General features: G+C 37.5%; 1 protein-coding gene across 15 annotated transcripts in view; it reads right to left on the reverse strand.

Moving 5' to 3' along the window:
* Window positions 1-22,859, reverse strand: part of LOC113049164 (nuclear receptor corepressor 1-like) — a 98,779-nt gene that overhangs the window by 23,349 nt on the left and 52,571 nt on the right. For 10 of the 15 annotated variants that reach the window (XM_026211259.1, XM_026211268.1, XM_026211257.1 and 7 more), the window contains 6 exons: window positions 14,588-14,718; window positions 13,733-13,923; window positions 12,636-12,734; window positions 10,043-10,105; window positions 4,044-4,183; window positions 2,316-2,391 (listed from right to left, as the gene is read on the reverse strand). In XM_026211259.1, coding sequence (XP_026067044.1) covers window positions 2,316-2,391; window positions 4,044-4,183; window positions 10,043-10,105; window positions 12,636-12,734; window positions 13,733-13,923; window positions 14,588-14,718 — 700 coding nt within the window. Of the gene's footprint in view, window positions 1-2,315; window positions 2,392-4,043; window positions 4,184-10,042; window positions 10,106-12,635; window positions 12,735-13,732; window positions 13,924-14,587; window positions 14,719-19,855; window positions 20,583-22,859 lie in introns of those variants that run through there. The other 5 variants (XM_026211261.1, XM_026211267.1, XM_026211270.1 and 2 more) reach the window with 4 other exon arrangements.

Below are 22,859 nucleotides of genomic sequence, written 5' to 3' on the forward strand. Positions count from 1 at the left end.
ATCCTCTTTAAATTCTTCACAAAGAGTATCAAACCTAATTTGTCAATCTCTGCTACAGAAACACAAAGGACGAGCAGCAGAGAACCCAAACAACCCTTCCGTGGCAGAGAAGAGGCAGCATCTGAGGTCACCATCGCTGCACATGGCATCACACAATCAAGTTAATGGACTTAAACAGCAAACATCTTTTGGCCAATCACTACCTTTCCACTCTTGCCATATGATGACACACCCTCCAGGGTCACAGGAAGTGCAACATATAAAATACATGAAGCACTGCATAAACATACCATCCAAATGTTTAGGGTTGGTAAAAAAAAATTTGATGTCTTGGACAATTCTGTTAAGCTCACCAAGGCTAAATTTATAAAACTTTGCACAAACATTTTACAATTAACGGTTACCTATTTTAATTTTTATTCCTGTAATGGCAAAGCTCAATTTACAGCAGCCACTGTTCCAAGTCTTTAGTGTCACATGATCCTTCAGAATTTACATGTTGATTCACGGCAGTTATTTGAAACCGAAATCTTTTGCAACAATGCAAGTCTATATTGTAAATTATTCAGTGACCTTGGTGAATAAAAGTTTTTTTTTTCTCATTCTTACTGATCCCGAAACTTTTAAAAGTAGTGTGTATACATATATAACCTACAGGCTAACTTACATATCCACATCACAGGCAAAAATCACAGCGGCCCACAGGCTGCAAAGAGCCAAGTTGCCTCGAGAGTAAAACACATCCAACCACTAGGAAGCAACTATCCTTTTCTCTGAAAATGACTCCTCTTCCTCATCTATAATTCCTCCCTCCTCTTGCTGTGTGGACCCTCTCTGCCACTCTCACAGTCTATCTGTTATCTGTCCCTCTGAGAGGGGGATGAAGGCTAACCTGCTTGGCTTCAGGTGCCTGTCAGCAGGTGCTACTCCAAAAACAGACATGGAGAAAAAGATTTGAGGGAAGGAGAACAGAAGAAAGCAGCATCTAGCACATGACAAGGAAAGCAGACTAGGGAAGCAGCCTTGCAGGTTTCTTTTTTAGAAAGGAGAATCTGAATAAAGTATATAATGCACCAAGGCACAGTATTATGTTAAGAGGAAAGAAAGTATACTTTACTTTTATTTAGCAAGGATGCACTGAATAAGTTTTACAAAAGATTCTATTCCAAATAAATTATGTTCTTTTGAACTTTCTATCCATAAAATGTTTCCACAACAATACTAAAAAGCAAAAACGTTGATAAAAATTGGAAATGTTTCTTGGGCACCAAATCAGCATATTAGAATGATGTCTAAATCATGTGACAGTGAAGACAGGAGTCAATCTGCTTTGCCATCCCAGGAAGAAATTGCCACCAAACTTTTGAACGGTAGTGTAGATGGGCTGGAAGAAGGTGAAGTGAACAAACGGGCATCCAAAGGGAAGGAAAGAGCTGACGTGTAACTAATAATTACTCTAATTTAAATGCACAAGTGTTGTTCCAAGAATGCCGATACAAAGTGTTGGACAAGACAGGTATCGCTAGGTCTGAAATGATTTTTTTTTGTGTGCAAGTAACTACTCTTATGTTTAAAAAGCAAGCTACTCAGTATGAAGCAATTTGGTATAGAATCAAATAAACACTTGAAGCTGTGTTGTAGCACTAAAAAAAAAAAAAAAAAAAAAAAAAAACCCACACAACCATATCTGAATAAAAGCACAACAGATCAAACATGCTCAGCAGGAGCACTTGGTTTCCTTACAGCGTACTTTTTTTTTTGAGGCTTTAAAGCCAGGGAATGCTTACATAAGAGCTAGTGTGGCAGACAGAATTAGACCCGATCTCTTATCCTTTCTGTACATTCCCCCCATTTCCACGCTCTTTTCTTTGTGTTTCTATCTTATTCACTTGTTTCCTCTCCCTTCCATCCAGCTCTCCCCCACCCGTCTGGTTCTCTCCTCATTTGCTCCTGATTCCCACTCATTAGGCGTACAGACAGAAGTAGAGGGAGGATGTTGACCTCTGTGGCAGTGCAGAGCGGTCTGGGGTTTTGCTGTCAGATCTAATCAAACGCACTGCAGTCAGACAGGTCAGCACACTGCTACTACTGCTCCCTCACTTCATCCCTCTTTGTGTGTCAGTCTGTCTGTTTCTGTTCTCATTACATTATGGCTCGGCTGCTTCTCTTTCTCTCCGCTTGATCAGACTCTGGGTTCATGGGTCACAGAGCAAGAGACTGACAGCGATGGGTTTTAGGGTGTTTGTTTAGGCATTAGAGCTTATGTTGGAAGCAGCCGGCTGTAAAAGACTTTAAATCACAGCGAGAGATCATACCGTCACTCTCCTCATCATCATCAGGCGCAGGATCGCTCTGTGATGGGTCTCGATTTCCACGGAGCCGCCGGGAACCCTGCACACAACGACACAAGAGGTGCAAATCATAAGATACATGTTAAGAATAGTTCAAGACAATAGATGACACCACAGTCACATGCGTTCGCAAGACATTTTTCAGTTTTTGTCTCCCTACAGCACCTTTTCAGTGACGCGACTTTCTGATGCCTTTCAAGTGTCATGCTTAAAAACAGCAAAGCCACTGTTACTAGTAGGAAACTAGTAACTAGGAAAGATATATATATATACTATTTTTCAAAATTTTGGGGGTCAGTAAGATTTTATTTAATTTTTTATTTCATTTTATTCAGCAAGGAATTTTCCAGAAACTTTCCATGGGAACTTCGTCTGGGGAATTTTGGAAATATTCCAAGTTGTAAACTTACCAGGAATTCACGGGAAATAATTGGAAATTTGGGGCAATTTATAAAACTGTGTCATATACAAACATAAATATAAAAATTTTGTTTGATCATAAGCTAAATTATTATTATTTTTTTAAGACAACATTTTGGGAATTTTGGGGTGAATCTGTGATGCTTTTTTCAGGATTTATTGATGAATAAAAACTAAAGAACTGTTTATTCAAAATAGTATTTTTTTCTAACAAAATGCCTTTACTATTACTTGTTATTAATTTTACATCCTTGTTGAATAAAAGATTTAAAAAAAAAAAGATTAAAAAAATTCTGACACCAAACTTTTGAACAGTAGTGTATTGTTTAAAAAAAGATTTGTATTTTAAATAAATGCGGTTCTCTTTATTCATCAAAGAGTCCTGAAGAGAGGATCACAGGTAATAAAAAAATACTAAGCAGCACAACGGTTTCCAAAATTGGTAATAAATCATTTCTGAATCTCTGAAGAATCATCGACACTGAAGACTAGAGTAATGATGTTCATTTTTAATGGGGGTCATTTTAAAACTTGTTTTATTATTATCATCACCTAAATGTTTGTTCAGTCAGTATATTTGTTTTTACAATTTTATAATTTAGTTGCACAGTATATTAAACATAGCACTAGGAACTTTTTAAAACTTTTTGTAATATATTCACCAAGATGGACATTTTGATGTCTTATGTGCAGGATTTAAGAAATTATCTGTGCAAGTCATGGAGGAATGCACAGTGCATGCAGTGTGCATCTGATTAAGCAATATGTAGGGTAGAAATTAAACTGGAATAGTTTTAACTGAGATTACGCAGCAAGATTTTTTTAACAGTTTATTCCTGTTAACTCCCATAGAAAGTTTCCAGTCTTGAAAATTCCGGAGCATTAAATTGATCGAAGGGTGACAGTAAAAATAAAGTACAAAGAATATAAATGAAATGCTGTATTTCTGAACTTTTCTATTTCTCAAAAATAATAATAATAATAATAATTTCTGAAGGATCATGTCATGCTGAAGACTGGAGTGAAAATTCTGCATTAACATCACAAGAATAAAAAAAGAAAATATGCACTAAAATTATAATAACATTTTGCAATATCACCGTTTATTATTGTATTGTTGACTAATTAAATGCATATTAAATAAGCAAAAGAGACTGCTTTCATAAATCTTTCTGACCTCCAATTTTTGTACAGTAGTTTAAAGATCTAAACACAGAAATATTGACTTCCTAAAAAAATGTTTTTGTTTGGATGTAGCAGATAGATCTGTACCTGTACCTTGTGTTGCCGTAGTAGATTGTCTAGGCTGTATCGTCTCTTGTTGTTGAAGTAAAAGTTCTTACACTGAGCTTCACTTTTAGTGCCTACCATCTTAGCAATGGCTGTCCAGTCCCTACCATGTTCAACCAGCCCTGTGCACAAGAGAAAGGGGGAAGGTTATGAATGCGCAGACTGGTCACTGATGTCAAACAAAACTCTTAGTAATTAACTGTTTACATGTATTACTAATGGTTTTCTAGATGGATGGAGCCTAATATTAACCACAAGATCGTTCAACAGGTCCCGCTGTGAGATGAAAATAACACCCTCTATCAGCACCACTATTTAAACACATGAAACATGTCGGGGTTTTAGTTAGCAATGACTGTGCCACTCCTCCTGCCTCAGCGGTGCAGATAATCCTGCCAGCTTAGCTAGAATGGATGAACCAGTTAAGGATGGATGTGCAGGGCACCACAAGGTTGAAGCAGCCCGATTAGCTGAACTCCTGATGAGCATTATCATGAGACTCAGCCTGATTTTACAATATCCCAAAAGATGACACGCTATTGATGATTCTTAAGGTTGCAAGGGATGCAAAATAACTTAGCATTAGGTCAAGAAATCAGAAAGGACAGTTATTTACAGATATCTTAACAATAACTCTCTTAATGTGATATCACATTAGTTAAATATCTACTAAAGTTGGTACAAATGCCCATTATCAATAGATCGAACCTAATCTTAACAGCCTGACAACAGTATGAATGGCAAGACTACGGACTACTGGTTTGGAAAAATGTGTTTGATTCTGGCTTTTCTCAGGTTCTTGAAATGTCCCAATTTGGTAGCAAATTAAAATGAATAAATAACTGAAAAAGATCAATTTTAGATTAAATTAGTAAAGGGACTTTACCCTGCGAATGTGTATGTCATCTGTATTTGTCTATTCAGGGTTCTAGTACACATGACCAGGACCACACGCATGCCCAAAAGCAGTTGTCAGCTTCAGAGATCAAATGATTAACACTGAATAAACACACTGTTTTCCCCATGTATTCCTTCTTTATTATGATATTGTAAGTGATCTCCATAAAGTACTCGAGCTACGCAAACAGCACAGATAACAAATGACGTCTGTGATGCTGTATGTGGCTTTGTGTTCACAAATCGAAGTTTGGACCAGATCAGAGCAGATCACGTCACTGATCACAACCATGACCATGCATGAGATATTTACACGCACAAATGTCCTGTGTATGTGTATATATATATATACACACACACACACACACACACACACACACACACACACACACATACACATTTAAAGGAACACTGCTTTTTTTTGAAGATAGGCTCATTTTCCAAGTTAAACAGTTGTGTTTTAGCGTTTTCAAATTCATTCAACCAATCTCTGGGTCTGACAGTAGCACTTTTAGCTTAGCATAGATCATTGAATCTGATTAGACTGTTAGCATCTTGCTCAAAAATGACCAAAGTTTTTCTATTTAAAACTTGACTCTTCTGTAGTTACATTTTCAGGCGCTGAGTAATATCACTGTGCCTGCTGCACTCATGGTACTGCAGCAAAGTTCCTTGATTATTACGCCAAAATGAGAGTATAGTTCCTAGACATATCAGTCTACAAAATCTTAACTTTTTATTTTCCGTTGGCCTTAGTACACAATGTATGCAAGTTTTAAATAAGAAAAAATAAATAAACTCTTTGGTCATTTTTGAGCGAGATGCTAATAGTCTAATCAGATTCAATGAGCTAATCTAAGATTAAGCAAATAATAAAATGGCTCCAAAGGCAACATGCAACTGTACAGTAGCAAGTTGTGGAAAAACTTTGTATCACCTTCCTTATATTCCAAACATTAGAAAAGATTGCATACATTTAAATTTTATCATGGATTCGTTTACAAACAAGGCACAATTCTACACAGGATTCAAAACGACTGAAATTAAAAGATGATATCGAGCCGAATATATTGGATCGTACTGTAATGTTGCACCACACAAGTGTGAGTAATTGTTTTTATTACGTGGTCGTTATTGCTTTATCTGTTATTATAGATTGTTCGATATGTACGGAGTATTTGTGTTTTTAACCTAAATTACAGCGGCATCCATCTATGAAGGAGGTAGGCTGTGAAACATATACAAACATTAGCCAATCACAGCAGTGGGCGTTTACTTCTACAATCTGCCACGGCTATTCAAACAGAGCGTTCTGATGATGGGGTTCAAAATAGCCTATTATTTCTTAATATGATGTTTTATGATGTACAAACCTCGATAACATTAAAAATGGACCTCAGGGAACAGTACAAAATAACAGAAAAGGTTCATAAACATTTACATTTAGTCATTAGCAGATGCTTTTATCCAAAGCAACCTACAAATAAGGACAATGGAATCAATCAAAAAGAAATGAGAAATGATATGCAAGTGCTATGAAAGTCTCAGTTAGGTCAATGCCATACACATAGCAAGCTTTTATTATATAAATTAATATATATTATATATTATATCATTGCCCAATTAATGAATCTACCAAACATTATACAAACTGTACAAATGCTCAGTAAACAAGCGGAGATGGAATTCAGATGACATCTTCTCCACCTGCCACATCTCTATCTATATGTACGCATATCATCTTAAAAAGCCCACCAGTGGATCTTTTTAGCCGCTAACCGGTCAAAGCTCCTCGATGTCCTACTAAGAACCAAATGTCCTGAAATGACACAGGTTTAAAGAGTGTTTGTCATTTGTCAAGTCCTACATAAAAAATGCCACGGTTCTTGACTTAATCTGTAATCGCACGTTGTAGAAGTTGGCCACAGTGTGATGGAAAGGAGGCCACAACCAGCACCAAAACTCATAATGAAAGTGTGTGGGATGTACTGATTGAGTACTCATGGTGTCACGAGTACTGAATTAATCACTGCAAACATCATGGTTCAAGATCAACCGCAGTGGTTTACCTTGATACGCTCCTAACACATTATCTTTTTTCACTGGCCCTGTGCGACAGAGTAAAACCTGGCTTATGCTTGATGTGATAATACAAACAAGAAGGTGAGTGATTAAATGAACTAAATAAACTTCTGATGAGCTGTATATTTTCTGCTCATGGCCACCTGTGTTCCAGCAAACAGAGCAGCGCTTCTCAACAGAATACGAAACACTCAGTTTCTCTAAACAAATACTCAAGCTCAGTGTGCAGTTCCCCTAGTCCCCAATCCGTCATGTTAAGACTGTCCTCCAATTAAACTGAACTGTGCAGCGACATTGATGGCTCACCTGAGGTCTGTGCAAAAGATACAGGGAGAAACACACACACACACACACACACACACACCTTCATGTTTGTTCCTCAGTGGAATGAACTTCCCCTCCACTAAAGAGAGGACTAAAAAAAGAGCACAAAGAAAGAGGAAGCAAAAGGAATGCACTCAGATGACTGCAGTCTGACCTGAAAACACTTCTGCAAACTCCGATGCTTTAAAGAGTCCTAGGGGTAGGTTGGTACTTTAATGCTTCTGTGAGTGCTTTTAATTTTTTATTTATATAAACATTTACTGCACTTAAATTTGTGTATCTGTCAATATGTGTGTGTCAATGTTCTTAAAAATATAAGTGTGCCTTCATCTTTGGATATACATCCATTTAAATTTCAAAAGTGATATATAAATAATAAACAGTCCACAAATCCATAACGACCAGGTCTCAGAAGGGTTGATTAACAAATTCAGAAAAACGGTTTCACAAAAGTTGTGGTTTTAATCTAAATAAAGCTAATTTCTACTGTCCTCCTTTCCAGACAGTTAATACAATCAGTCAAAAACAACAACCAGTAAATTACCAGTGTTTGGATTCAGTGCAAACAAGGCAAATATTATTTTCCTTCATCAATTTCTGCTGTGACACTGACAGTGACTAGGGATGCATGATATTATTGGACTAGTATTGGAATTGGACAATACTGGCTTTAAATGAAAATATCGGCATCGGCCCGATATGAAAAATTATGCCAATATGTCTTGCCGATAAGAGGAATACGTTAACTCACATGTGCTCAGGATGTGCTAGCGGGGAGATCACGTCAGCAGTATGACTAATACCTGAAGCAAAGTTTTGCCTGAATGATGAATGATCATTTGAACTGAGAATGCACATACAGAATGAAGCCCTTGGTGTGAGATTTAGTCAGTTCAATTCAAGATTACTGGTATAGTGCTTTTTACGATACAAATCGTTGCAAAGCAAATTACTTTTCTACAATATTTAGTAGTAGGAGTAGTATCAGTGGTGACTGTCAGTTAATATACATGTCAAATGTATGGAAAAATAAATGTAAAAAACGTAAACAGTAATTATTATATGATGCAATCGAACTATAACAAAATTTGGTATTTCTTTATGTTGTTTCAGGGTTGGCTTCTTCTGAGGTCCTCTGATATAGTCAACAGTAATAGCACATGTAGCAACAGCCTCCCCAGGGTCCTAATGCCCGTTTGGTGAGGAGATTTAATTCCGTAGGGGGTGCTGTTTGCCTACTTCGAATAAAATTAAAGTAAAATACACATAATATTTAGTCTTTCTGATTAAATGGAGTAACTGATGCCATAAAATCATGAGTATGTTTTGATTTAAAAGGTCAAAAGCTATAGCCTTTGTGTTCTGAAGATAAACGGATCTCTTAAGGGTTTCAACGACATGCAGGGTGAGCAATTAATGACAGAATTCACAAATCACAAACATAGCACTCAATTAAATAATCTGATTTACACAGACTTATTAATTAATGTGTAACATGTTGTATTTTTTAAACAAATTATGAGTTTTTAAATATTTTTTGAATTTTAAAACTCTTTTGCTTTAGACCATTTACAAATATTAAATAAAAAAATACAATATTAAGGTTACCACAGCATCTTTCTGAGAAAAAAAATTGCAGTGATTAATATATAGTTTATTAATAGTTATTTTCAAAACTTCAATGTACTGTAATTATAAAATAACTTTATTCATGTTTATTTAATTCTAACAAATAAGTTATTGTTACAAACTAACAAAAATTAAAAATAATTATATATCTGTATCGGCTATCGGTCAAAATGAGTTGCAAATTATCGGAATATCGGGAAAATCCAATATCTTGCATCACTAACAGTGCATACTTGCAAACTGAACCCCAACTTGTTCAAGAGAATCTTGTGAAAGCTGTCAAGATCATGTCCAAGTCATATTTCACCAATAAATCTAGAGGAGGAAACTGGAAATTCTATTCTCTTGAAAAAGTGAACCACATTTAAAGACCTACAAAAAAATAACTCATTACTGCAAATGCAAAAAATACACCATGTTAGTGTCTTGCAAATATGAAGAAAATACTGTAATCAATTTATTTTAGCAATCAAAATTAAGGAGATTCACTATAGAATAGTTAGTATCTTGGTTACATATAAATGTGCAAATAAACACAGCTGATTGAGCTGCACTCCTCTGTGCTCGATAAACAATGCAATGCATTTAAAATTTTGAATGCAGTAATAAGAATTTAGTGAACTGTCATGAAATAATGACATGTAACCTGGGAATGTTTTCAGAGAGATTTGCAAAAAAAAAAAAAAAAGAACACTTAATTAAAAACCCATTAAACTACAAACTCAAGACCTGGGGGTGAATTCTGTATAGAAATGATTGGTTGTCTTGTAAAGTTTCTAGTATGTCAAACAGTCACACAGTTACTTCAGTTTCTTCTGTACAATCCTAATCTGAATAATCACTACAAAGAGGATGCTCACAAATGCAACCACAACCCACTTCCCCCAACATGAGAAAACATGCAACACCAGAGACATCAAATAAGCAGAGCAAAAGTGAGGTGAAAAGTTTGTGCATGTGTGAAATCATACGAGATCAGACAGAGCCAATTGAGAACCAGAGAAGGAGAGGGGGTGGGGGAGGGAGATGAAGTAAAAGTCAAGCAGTACCTTTTTTGGCGATCTCCATCTCCTCCTCCGTCCAGCGAGACGTCTCTCCAGCTTCAACTGCGCCTGTAGCGACACACACTGTCAGTGTCAGTGAGGAAAAACTCGAGCAGAGCTACACGACACGGCTCATCTCACACCCTCCCTTTCTATCTGTTTACACATGAGCACTGCGGAGACCTCCAACCTCCCACAGTCTCGCTCTCTCTCCGTCCTCAAATGCTTTCTGTCCTTTTCTCTGTTTATTGCTTTCCCTCCCTGGTGCTTACTGGACTCAACTAGGCAGGCTCACCTCTCTCTTTCTCCTGTCTCTCTTGCTCGGTCTCTAAGAGAGTCCAGTCAGCTGATCTCAAGCAGACAGTGGAGGAGTGCAGAAGCACCACCCTTCTGGGTCTAAGACCAGCACACACTCTCACTCCCTCACCCATATCATTAGGCAGTCTGTCTTATAACAGTAGCCAAACTGAAGCGAGCAGCGCAACAACCCCTCCCTACATAATTTCCACTCAAACTACAGCAAGAGTGAGAGTGAGAGAGAGAGAGAGAGAAAGACAGAGACCGAGAGAAAGACAGCATGGTAGAGAAAGACAGCCTGTGCTCTCCTCTCCCGCCCATCCCGAGGTTCTCCTTGAAATTGACTAAACACTAAGACAGATTTAGCACAGTGTGAACCTCTGACATTTATGTGAGAGTGCGTGTGTGTCCCCGCAGTGTTTGGATGACTTGTGCGGCGAGTCTCTGCTAAAACTCTTCAAATAAACGTCTCTTTGGTGACCCACTAGACACAGTTTGCGTTGCCCCATGACCCCTGAACACGTGTGTGTGTGTGTTACATGCATATGCTTGTAGTCCACGGTTTTATCATGTTGATGGTGGCTTAGACATGGAATTGGTGCATTATGGCTATTGAGCACAGAATGATAAGAAAAAAAAAAAATCAAGCACAGACAAGACTTTTCAGGCAAAGCGAAAATAATATCTGGGCCAATGAGGGCTTGAGGTTTAAAGGAAAAAGTTCAAACAAAAATGGAATTTCTGTCATTAATTACCCTGCATGTCATTGAAACCCTTAAGAGATCGGTTCGTCTTCAGAACACAAATAAAAATACTTTTGATGAAATCCGAGAGCTTTCTGACCCTCCATAAACAGCAATGCAACTGACACGTACAATGCTCAGAAACTTAAGATCATCATTAATCAGTGGTCCAACCATAATTTCAAGAAGCTACGACAATACTTTTTGTGCACAAAGAAAACAAAATAACTTTATTCAACAATTCTTGTCCTCCTCATCCCATCCTCCGCCATTACTGAGAATACCACGACACATGTGCATGCTGCTGCTGATGTGGAAGAAGCATACACTGCGCCTTGTTTACAAGCAGAGGAATTCAAGCACAGGAGGAGAAAAACCATTGAATAAACTCCTTAATATTGTTTTCTTTGTGCACGAATTTCTCATAGCTTCATAAAATTAAAGCTGAAACACTAGTCACACTGACTACTTTAATGATGTCTTTAATACCTTTTTGGGCCTTAAATGTGTCAGCTGCGTAGCTGTCTATTCAGGGTCAGAAAGCTCTCGGATTTAATCAAGAATATCTTAATTTGTCTGCTGAAGATTAATACATTTCTTACAGGTTTGGAACAGCATTTAGGTGAGAAATTACTCACAGAATTTCCATTTTGGGTTGAACTAACCCTTTAAACAGCTTTACTGGTCCATCAGATCATAATACAGAGGACGAAGTCAGCCTCTGAGTCTGAGTCTAAAGTTTAGTTACCAGAAACACACCTGGTGACTAAACTTCAAGGTACAGCGTGCTAATCAGCTACAACCGCTCACCAGGACGCTGACTACGTTCAGGGGTAAACGTAAACACGGTTTACAGAACAATGAGGTCTCTTAATTCATTTTAAAGTGGCACCGAAAGCTAAATGAAACAAACAGGCCGTTCTTTCATTCCTCTTTTCGCTCTAATCAAACTCCTCCTGAGACTCGCCGAGTTTACCTGCCTCTCATTACTGTCTCCATGGCGATCCCTCCACCCGCTGTCACCACGGCAACACAAACTCAGAGACCTTGAGTCTGGCGTTGGGTGGCAGAAAGAAGAGAGGGACAAACAATCTCACAGAAAAGTGCGCGAGAGAGAGAGACGGAGCAAAAGAGCAGCAGCAAAACGAGGAAACAAAAGAGTGCAAAGGGAATAAACAGTAAAATGAAGAGAAACAGTCTAGATGTCATAACAGTGAAAGAACAGAAGAGAAGTATTGGTGATTTGTCAGCCTCGGGGATCAAATCCTCAGTGTTTCTGTACTGCAGCCCTGCGATCACGATAACATTTGAATCAAACACTACTAGTGCACACGTAGACCACATTGCGGCCAGAGAAAGCAGCAAACTAGGTGACATTCAGGCTTTGTAATGAGGTCACGGAGGAACGGCTCACAGACTGACCACATGATCAGCAGACAGACAGACATCACGGCACAGATGCACCTTTCTGAGAGGTGACCGTGAATGAGTGTGTTAATGTGAGAAGCTATTTGAACAGAAAGAGAGGGAAAGTATGTGGGGAAGAAGGCGGTGCTTACCTCGTGTCTCTGTGCTGGCTGCAGGTGAGGGTTTTGCAGGCTCTCGTGTTGGTTTCTGCACCGGCTCGGGTTTAGAGGAGGGTGTGGGCTCCGGCAGAACTAAGTAACACAGAATAAACCACAATGACTTGGCCTCATTTGTGTGTATGTGTACGTGCCCTATTATTGGGAAGTTGGATGCATTATAAGCAAATCAGTTTGTTCGGACTAATCATGAAAAAAAGAAACAAAAGAAAGAAAAAAAAAGAAAATTTCTAGTTCTCAGTTGGTCCCCTGTTGTTATTTTTTACATTTCAGTTTGTGAAACTGTTTTACTTAATAAAAATGAGTTAAATTCATACAACAATGTAAGATTAAAAACAAAACTTTTTACTTATGTTTTTTCCAGCTAGATCTCAGAAACTCATGTTTACTTACAATTTTACTGGCCCCATATTTGTTTTGTTCGCCCTTAAATTTTTATTTATAATTCATATTTATGTGTTCATTTTCTTTTAGAATTTTTTGGTCATAAAATCATTTAACAGAACAATTTATTAGGTTTTTGATTAGCAAATATTGCTAAAAGTGACAGTAAAGACCTTTATAATTTTAAGATTTGGTCTCACTTTATTTCAAGGTCCAATTCTCGCTACTAACAAAGCATTAACCATTTACTTTTTCCTCAAACTCACGATTTGCTACTTATTAATAGTATTAGTAAGGTCATTCTTAAGTTTAGGTATTGGGTAGGATTATGGATGTAGAATATGGTCATGCAGAACATGCGCTTTAGAAGTACTAATAAACAGCCAATGTTAATGCTGATAACTAACTACTTAATAGTGAGCATTGGTCCCCTATACTAAAGTGTTATTTAAAATTGCTATTTTTTTTTTTACATTTTCATTTAATTTCTATTCATCAAAGAATCCAGACAAAATGGGATTTACACACATATTAAGCATCACAACTGCTGATGTAAAATGCTGATGTAAATGTAATTGTAATGTAAATGTAAAAAGCTGATGTAAAATGAATAGCAAAAATATTAAATGCAAGCCAAATCTTTAAGCTTGCACGTCAAAAAAAAAAAACACACGCTCAACAAATGTTACCTGGTTCAGGTGGTTGTGGAGGTGTTTCCTCTGCCACCACAGATGCAGCTTCGTTATTGGCCATGGAGCGGGTGGTGATGCGGCCCTTACGGCGTCCCTGGCTGTTTGCGGTCTTTCGGCCGCGTGCCGTGCTTTGCTCCTTACCCTCTTCCTCCTCTCCCTCACACTTCTCTTTATCTTTACTGATGTCCCTGCGGAGGCAAAGGTGAGGAATAAAGGCTCTCCTCCGCACTGAACTCAATTCAAACATCTATTCAGATGGTCAGAGCGAGTAGAACACAGAGTTACGAATGCAGATCCTGTGCGAGTTTCTCCCCTGCTGATGTATTAGGTCTTTTAGAGTTTATCACAGAGCTTCCATAACATGAGCTCTCACAGATCTTAAAACCACTTCTGTATGGTTTTGTGTGTTCACAGAAAATTCAAAAATCCCATTTTTTTCATAATTAATTCAACTTTTTGTTGAATTCTTGGTAGTGACATAACAGGTCCCGAGTAAACATGCAGTCTCCTCCAAACCAAATGAGTTAATGAGGTTAATCTTAAGCCCATGTTACAATAAGGCTCACCTCACAGAAAACAGATCATCTCACCTACTTTAACCACTGCACACTTAATAAGAGAGCAATCTATCCATTATATGGGTGGTTTTGGAGAACATTGCAATTTCATTATTTAATCGTGCAGTCTGTACCAACATAACAATAAATGTGCTGTTGTCACTTACATTTTCAGTGTGCATGTGCCCTTTAAGATTTCACAGTGGGATTGGAGCAAAAAGGGGAGTTGAGGCCAGTTCATCACAACTATCTAATGAAAACGGTAGGAAAACAAAGACAAAAACCTGGGACTTACTTAGAGTCCTCTTTTTCATCTTTCTCCTCCTCTTCCTTCTTCTCCTCGTCCTCTTTCTTCTCCGATTTCTCCGCTTTGTCCTCTTCGTTCTTGTCGTCTGTCTTGTCTTCCTGTGACGGTCGTGTTATCTGCTTTAAAAGGAAAAGAACCACAATGAAAGCAGCACGTAGACAGCTGAATTTAACAAGAGCACAGACTTGTGACCAGGTAGCCATCACTGGAATAATCAACAGTTCACTTCAAATAGTGTCAGAGGGGGCACGTTCCCCCTCAGATTTCTGACCCAAGTATATTTTAAACGCACATTCCAAAGAGACAAAAATAGCAGAATAATATTTTTTATATTTGATACAATCACACCGGTGTGATTCGATCGTTCAGTGCAGCAAAGCATCAGCTGAATTCAAATCTGTGCTCACGCTTTGTTTGGCGCTGAGCCAGAGACAGACGTTTTTGTACAGCGCTGCTGCTTTATAACAAATCACACACGATTCTTTTGATCTTATGAATGAAATGGCCATTTATTAATTTATTAGTTAAAGTGTTTTTACATACACCCGTACGGCTTTTACTAGGTGGGCTTTTCTTGCCAAACTGAAATGTATTGTTTAACTTTTCTTAAGCTTTTTTGTTATTCAGATATGTTGTTATTCAGAGTATTTCTATTTGTTAACCAAACAAGGTTAATTTTTTATAAAAATGTTTAAGTATAACATGTTTTATGTTTTAAAGCTAAAAGGCTAAACTAGTATATGTTTAACTCAAATTGAAAGAATTAAGTTTAATTTCTATTAAGGTTTATAGGGATTTTAAGATGTAGCCTAATTAGCGATTTGAATAATTAAGTTACTTTTGAGACAGAGTAATTAGTAATTTCAAATACAAAATTGATGACGTAATTAGTAATAGTAATTAATTACTTTTTGAAAAGTAACTTACCCAACAATGTTTTTTTTTTATGTGAAATAAACTGGAAATATATATAATGGCACACAAAAATTTGTGCAGATCATTTTAGAAGAATTCTTTCTTGACTATAGTCAGACTGCCATTTGCTTAGTTTGGAAACTTTGTCCAACTTTTGGGAGGACCCAAGTTTTCTACATTTCATTGTTTGCTACTGTGACAGAGCCCACAAAACGAATCTCACTTCAGTTTAAAGCCAGACGGCAAACCGAAAAGCATGCTCCAAATCGTTCCTGCTCTGGACTGAATCAGACAAAATTCCTGTCTGGTTACTGATGATCTATCTCCGTCTCTTCCTCACTTTTTTTCCATGAAAAACGATCAAAAACAACATTTCACACACATTCGATCATCACATCCCTTCAGGCCTACTTTCCTAACAAGGAAAGTAAAAGCATTGCAATTCTACTTTTTTTTATGTTCTGAAAACCGAAATGTAAAAAACAAATATGTATATGAAATCAGAATTACTGTGCAGTGTGATGATAAGCACAAAAAGGAAGGACTAAGAAGTGGTGGAAATATATGAAGAGAGAAGAGGCAGATGAACAAGTGAGAAGTGAGTGAAAAGCTAAACAGAGCAAGTACTGGCCAATCAGAACAAACTCCTGTAGGTGGAAACACCATCTACACACACAAAACACAATGAGCCCAATGTTTTATGCTGTTAGTGTAAGTTTAAAGAGTTGTCTCTCATAGCAGCAGAATTCAGGAGTAAAATCTATCTTTCTCCAATGTTCATGAACATGCATAAACAAACGTACCACAGACCTGTAGAATTAAAAACATTTTCATTACAGATGTTTAAGTCACAGTTTGAATTTCATTTTTCATGTAATTTAAATATTCTTTGTCAAATTCATTTGTTATTGAACCATATTTATCCATCATGTGCAAATAACATTATACAGCATCAATAAAGTTGATACTGTACTTTAAAATATCTGAAGGCCAGCATAGTCAGTGCAGAAACGTTTAACTTTATATATATAAAAAAAAAAAAAAAAAAAAAAAAAAAAAAAGCAAATCTGATTTAACTTGACGTTTCACTTCCATTTAAACTTTCAAAACCATCTAAGCTTTACAAAAAAATCAAGAGAGAAGTATTAGGAAATTAAGTTTGCAATTTAAGTTTGCAATTTAAGTTTACTTGACGGCCTTCCAAACATGAGATCTTGTTATTAACACACTTATGTACATTCACAAAAATGCAGGTTACTCATAAAAACAATATAAACAAAGCATCGTCTAAATACTAAATATTCAGGTTTTTAATGTGAACATAGCCAGCGTCTAGAGCGGCGTTTCATATGCAGGCTGACAGTCAGACGATGAAGAGAAAATGTAAATAATTTTACTCACTATTAATAAAACAACCTGATGCTTTTATGAGCTGACCAATTTTGTGAAATTCAGCTCAAAATAAGTAACACTATGAAGTTGCGAATTTGGTGTTTTCTATGTTTAGTTTTTCTCCAACACGCTTTTCCATTCTGATGCTCAATTTTTACAAACTAATGTGTGCTGATGACTATTTGAATTGAATTCTGCTAAAGTGCACACTTGTAAGTGTTCGTTAAATGCTTAACGTTAAGTACGTGAGTACAGGTCTGCTCATGTCTGAAAATAATACATTAAATACAAAATTATTTTACATAAAACATCATAGCTTATATTTGTTTAGTACATTTTCAATTAATGTAAAATCTTAAATGAATTATAAAACAATTATATTTTAAATTGTTTTCAGTATGAAGGGCTGCATATGAATATTTCAGGGGCCGCGGGTTGAGAAGCACTGGTCTAAGTGCAGGACTGCAGTTGGTGGAGACGGTCTTTGATGAGGGATCCAGTGTGCTAATGGCCCAAAGTTCTTTATCATGGTTGCTGGCGCGGACAGAGGAACTGAAGCCCCTCCTCCTGCTCGGTCTGTTCCACGAAAGAGAAGCAAAGCACTGGAACAAGCAGGGCTCAGCCAACACAAACAAGCTGTGCAGCTGCCAGATGGGACCAAAAAAAAAAAAAAAAAAGTCAGAACCTCTGCCACAGAGACGTAGAACAAATAAGGGGGGGGGAAGGAAGCGAAACGGAGATAATTCAGGTCAAAACAAAAATAAAAATGACAGAGAAAGAGGCCAACACATGAAAGACATATAGCAAGCATGGAGCGGACACAAGATCAATCACTCATTCTCTAGGCTGAAGGGCAGGAGGAGGATGTGCTTGTTCCAGTGCTCTCTTCCAGTTATAGCACATCGACAAACTGACACATGGATCACAATAAAAGCCCATTTCTGCCATTCAGAGCTCAGTTTACAATGACTTTACTTTCCATCTAAAGACTTTCTTTACAGGCGAAGTCAGTTTTTTTTGGACAGCTTATATGGGATTTTTGATTTACATTATAAACTTAAAAGCAAAGCAATGTTATTATTTAAAAAAAAAAAGATTTAACTGAAATTAAACTGAAATTTAGGTTTCAGGAGTCAAGCGAGGATGGAAACGGTACGGGTGACGAAGCAGCTTCAGTAGAACATCAGTAAACTGTGGTCAGATGAGATGTTATCAGGTCATATGTCAGTAAAAATGAATCTTCCTGTTCTGTCAGCTGATATACTGTGCTCTTGCATGTGCTCTTCAATCGCACGCACAAAAATGGCAGCGTGTGCTGTGTCATGTTCAGCAGCGGCAGCTCTTAAAGTAATAGCAGCAAAACAGTTTACAAAGAATTTGACTTAAATATTCACCTGAACACATTAAACTGTGAAATGGCTTCAGAACACTTAAAATATAGTGCACAAAAACTTGAATGTGCTTTCTAAATGCTTTCGTGGGGCTTAATAATAATGACACAATAGTATACACACTATGTCGGATTTGGCTCGGTCTCGTCTGACTGATACCCCGATCCCACAGAAAATGCCAGTATTGCCAGTCAACAAATCGGTCTTTAGGAAGAATGTAATTAGGCTGGTTTAGGGTTCATAGGGACATTTTCTTAAAGACCCCTTGTTTTCAAAAACAGCTGAAGCACAATGGAAAAGAACAGAATGCAGGATATCCTGAATCTGAAGGAACACGCAACATGCACCAGGGTTTTTATAAGCAGTTATTAACAACACTTGCACACTTAGCACGTACAACATCTTATTAAAGTCTGCATGAATGCAAATATTGTTTTCACAAGCTTTATTAACAAAAAGGATTTTATTTTTTTAAGCAGGATAAATCTTTTCAAGAGAGAGATTACGAAGATAGTAAGAATTGAAAATTAATCTACCGTCAATATTCTAATGTCACCTTATCTTTTATTGAAAACTTTAGCTTCACAGCTTTCAGTGAACCTTTGGACACACTTTATTTTGTATCTGTAGGGTAAGCAGTGGTTACGACAAACTGCACTACAAATAATTACTGCAAAATTCTGCATTTGATCAGATCACAAAATGTGATATGATCAAAACATTCTAAGTTTTTCAATTCCCAACAAAAGTGACTTACTATATGGTGACAAATGTGAAGAGTGGAAAAGAGGCTGATTGCATTATAAATTACTCTGAATTTAACATGTGCAGTGAAAGATGCAAATCTAATACAAGGACAGTTCAGTAAAAATATTATCTTGATTTTCTTAATCGGGTAAAGTCACACGAAAGACGGTCACAAGCTCCTGCTGTAGCTCAGATAAACCAATCAAGAAAAGGAGAGAGAGGAGACCAGGCCAAGAAAAACTAACTTGCAACCAAAACTGAGCATCAACAACTCTAGCAGTTTGGGGGGAAAAAATAAAAAATTAAAATATATATTTTGATTAGGTTTGATTCATAAAATCGATCTTCCTTTTAATCTATGCTTTTATTTTGTTTTCAATAGCTGCATGAAAATTTGCTCAAATTTGTTAGCAGCACACCTCCCATCCTGTAGATGTCACCAAGTCAATAGCACATCCAAGCTAATCACCGCCGCACACATCTTACGTACATGGTATGCTACTATAGGTAAGATGACAGTAACTGATAATGGTTATTAGTTTAAATAATAATAATAATAACAACAGTTAAACCTATATTCCCAAAAAAAACTAAAATAATAATAATAATAACAAAAACAATACTATTAACCAAAAACAAAATACATAAATGTTCTTTTATATAGAATAAACAAATAAACCCTAGCAAGCAAACAAACCTTACCCATGGTTTGCATCTCTAACCAAAAACAAGAATGTAGCTCTACAAATCTCTACAAACAGCCTCCATAAGCACACAAAAACTACTCCACATTCACTCATTCATACAGTACCTTCATCTAGGTTTATCTGCCCCTTATGAATGTCCTTTCTTTATGCCATTATATATCCCAGAATGCAGTGGCGCCGAGGCCAGAGTTAGTGACAGGAACAGGCTGAGCAGGAGAGTGCGCCTCGGGCTGCCTGACAGCGGCGTTGCCCTGGAACAGATCCTCAGATCCGGGACCCGGCTCGCAGATCAATGGCGCATATTCTGAGAAAGCGTGCCACGGGGTTGTTTGAGCCTGCTAAAGAAGCGGTGGCATCTCCATCTCACTCACACACACAAACGAGTGCGAGCGCTAGCTAATCTGGGTGCTAGGGTCAACCCAGGTAATCCCCGCAGGGTGGAGGGGAAAGGAGACTGACCGATCTTAACCCAGCCCCGTCAGGATTTTGATTGGCAGAGCAAGCTGCTCCACAACTTTCTCACTGGTGTCGGTACAAATGGCGAATACCACTGCGCAGCTAAGGAGGGGTGTCTCGCGTACACACATTCTCCAACCCTCCCTCTTTCTCCGAAAAAGCTCTAGAGGGACGGCAGAACACATGGGCTGCCAGTTTAAGATGGAAAAAAAGGAACAAAAATGTGTTCTTCTCGTTTATGCATATTTTTCTGGCTTGTTCTTTCGCTCGCTTTCTCTAAAACATTCTCGGGGGACTCTGGGAACAGAAAGCTCGAGCAGAAGTTTGTTTGGAACAGTGTTCAGTACTCCACGTGAGCTGAACTCGACTGACACAAACACTTTTATGGGTCTCTAATGTGGGGCAGGGTTATACACTCCACCCACACACAGGCAAGTTCGGTTAACAGACTATACTGCGCACACACACACTCACACAGAGCACTTTAACGATAAGATAAAAACTGAACCTGCTTGCCCTCTCTTTTTAATCATTACGTGAACATAAGAGTCACAGCAGGTGATAAAGAAAACCAGGACTGCACTGTATATATCCAGGTAGCTAAAGGAGACACCAGGAAACAGTTATGGTCACATATGCAAACAAAAACAGCTGCGTATACGCCTGCTTGCTGAAAGCGCCAGGGGCTACTAGGGGCTGAAGGGTCAGGCAGCGTGAGTGTGTGTGTGTGTGTGTGTGGAACAGATCAGATCATCTCCTCATTACTGCAGCTCAACTCCTGACTCAAAGACACATGCTTTCAATGAGCGGCAGCTACAGCTTGTGATCTGAAAGCAGCGGTGCTCACAGAAGTCCTCTGTTACACACACTCTTATCCAGCGCTGTGTGCACTGTTTAGATTGAAGCATAACTGTTATTAATGCCGATTCTGTACAGCAGCTGCTCACACACACACACACAGGCGACAGAGGGGCTAATCGAGTTAGACCAGCCGTGTAGATGCTCATCTCATATGTATGATAATATCCAAGATATATCATATGTCCATCAAGCAGCGCTTGTTAACTTAGTTTTTCTGGCATTTGCCAAATGTTAAACACATTTACTCATAATCCAATATTTTTTGTCAGAAAAAGATATGCGATTTGGTTTATTGAGTTTCTTAAAAAACATTTTCATGGTAAAGGATGCTAGCATGTCAAACTTTATGTGGAAAATAAAGTTTTAAAGCACCCCCATGAAAACAGGCCAGGATAGAGAGGATTTAATGGGAAGTGGGGGCTTAAGGGGATAAATGATTTATGGGATATTGTTCATTAAACTAGATGATCCAACTGCAATACCACAATCCTAGTGTCTATAGTATTTCACCCATTGCAAAAGCAGAATACCAAGAAAACACAAGTGCGTAATAAGACTACAAGAGCAATCTTCTTGTGGTATCAATGCATCCTTAAAATAATGAACATTACTTTATTTTACTGAGTAATGAAATGATAGCTTGCAGTTTGTCGTTCAAACCAGTTGTTGTTAAAAAAATTATAAACAGAACTTTTTAGTTCCACAAGTTTAGTTCTCACATCTCTCAATCCTTGAATCTTTATTCAAGGGAAAGTTTACCCAAAATGTTTGCACACTGATGTGGTTCCAAACCTGTATGTTCTGTGGAACACAAACAATGATATTTTGAAGAATGTTATTATAAAACAGCTTTTTTTTTTGATTCACAGAAAAAAGAAAGTCATGCAGGTTTGAAATTACATAAAAGTGAGTAAATGATAACAGAGGTTATATTTCTGGTTGAACTGTCCCTTTACTTTCACTTGAATGTGTTTTGTCAAGTCCAGGTAGGTACAAACCAAAATTCAAGTTCAAAGCAGACTATTGATTATTTATTTTTAATGACTTAAAATGCTAATATTGAGTTTATTTTGGTGCTGTCAAATGATTAATCAAGATTAATTGCATCCAAAATAAAAGTTTTTGTTTACACAGAATGCATGTGTGTACTGTGTAAATTCATTATGTATATATAATGCCTGTATATATATAAACATATGTTGCGTTTATATATGAAATATATTTATATGCAATTTCACCATTACAGTTGAATGAAATATTCAGAACCAAAACACAGGTGTAATGTTCAATTTTTTTGTTGTCTTAAAAGTTAAAATGATACATTGCATTAGCAATGCATTTGACTTCCATGACAAATACAAACTTTTTGACTAGGACATGGAAGCTGAAGGTCAAGCTGTGCACTGTCTAGAATGACAGAGAAAATAAATGGGGTTTAAATTTTTACTTGAAATCATCTATCCATCAGATAATCACCTTGTTTGGGTGTCATAGCCAGATTAAAACACTGTCTGACTAAGTAGGCATGTGAAAATAAGGAGCCTCAGATACTATGCTCCAACCGCTTTAAAGTTGGAGTTCAAAACTCTCATGTTCGCTTCTTTTCCCTCTGTGGTCCCTGACAACAGCATGGAGCCTCTCGGCTGTGCCAAACAGATAAAACAGATTCCTGGAAAGCTGTGCAGCCCTCCATAAATCAGAGAGAGCTAGAGAGAGAGACTCTCAAAGCACAGATGCATTTTTGCCTGATAACCGGCGCACACACAGTTCTTATAAGACATCGTCAACAGC

The sequence above is a fragment of the Carassius auratus genome, chromosome 30 (assembly GCF_003368295.1).
Source record: "Carassius auratus strain Wakin chromosome 30, ASM336829v1, whole genome shotgun sequence".
Lineage (NCBI taxonomy): Eukaryota > Metazoa > Chordata > Actinopteri > Cypriniformes > Cyprinidae > Carassius > Carassius auratus.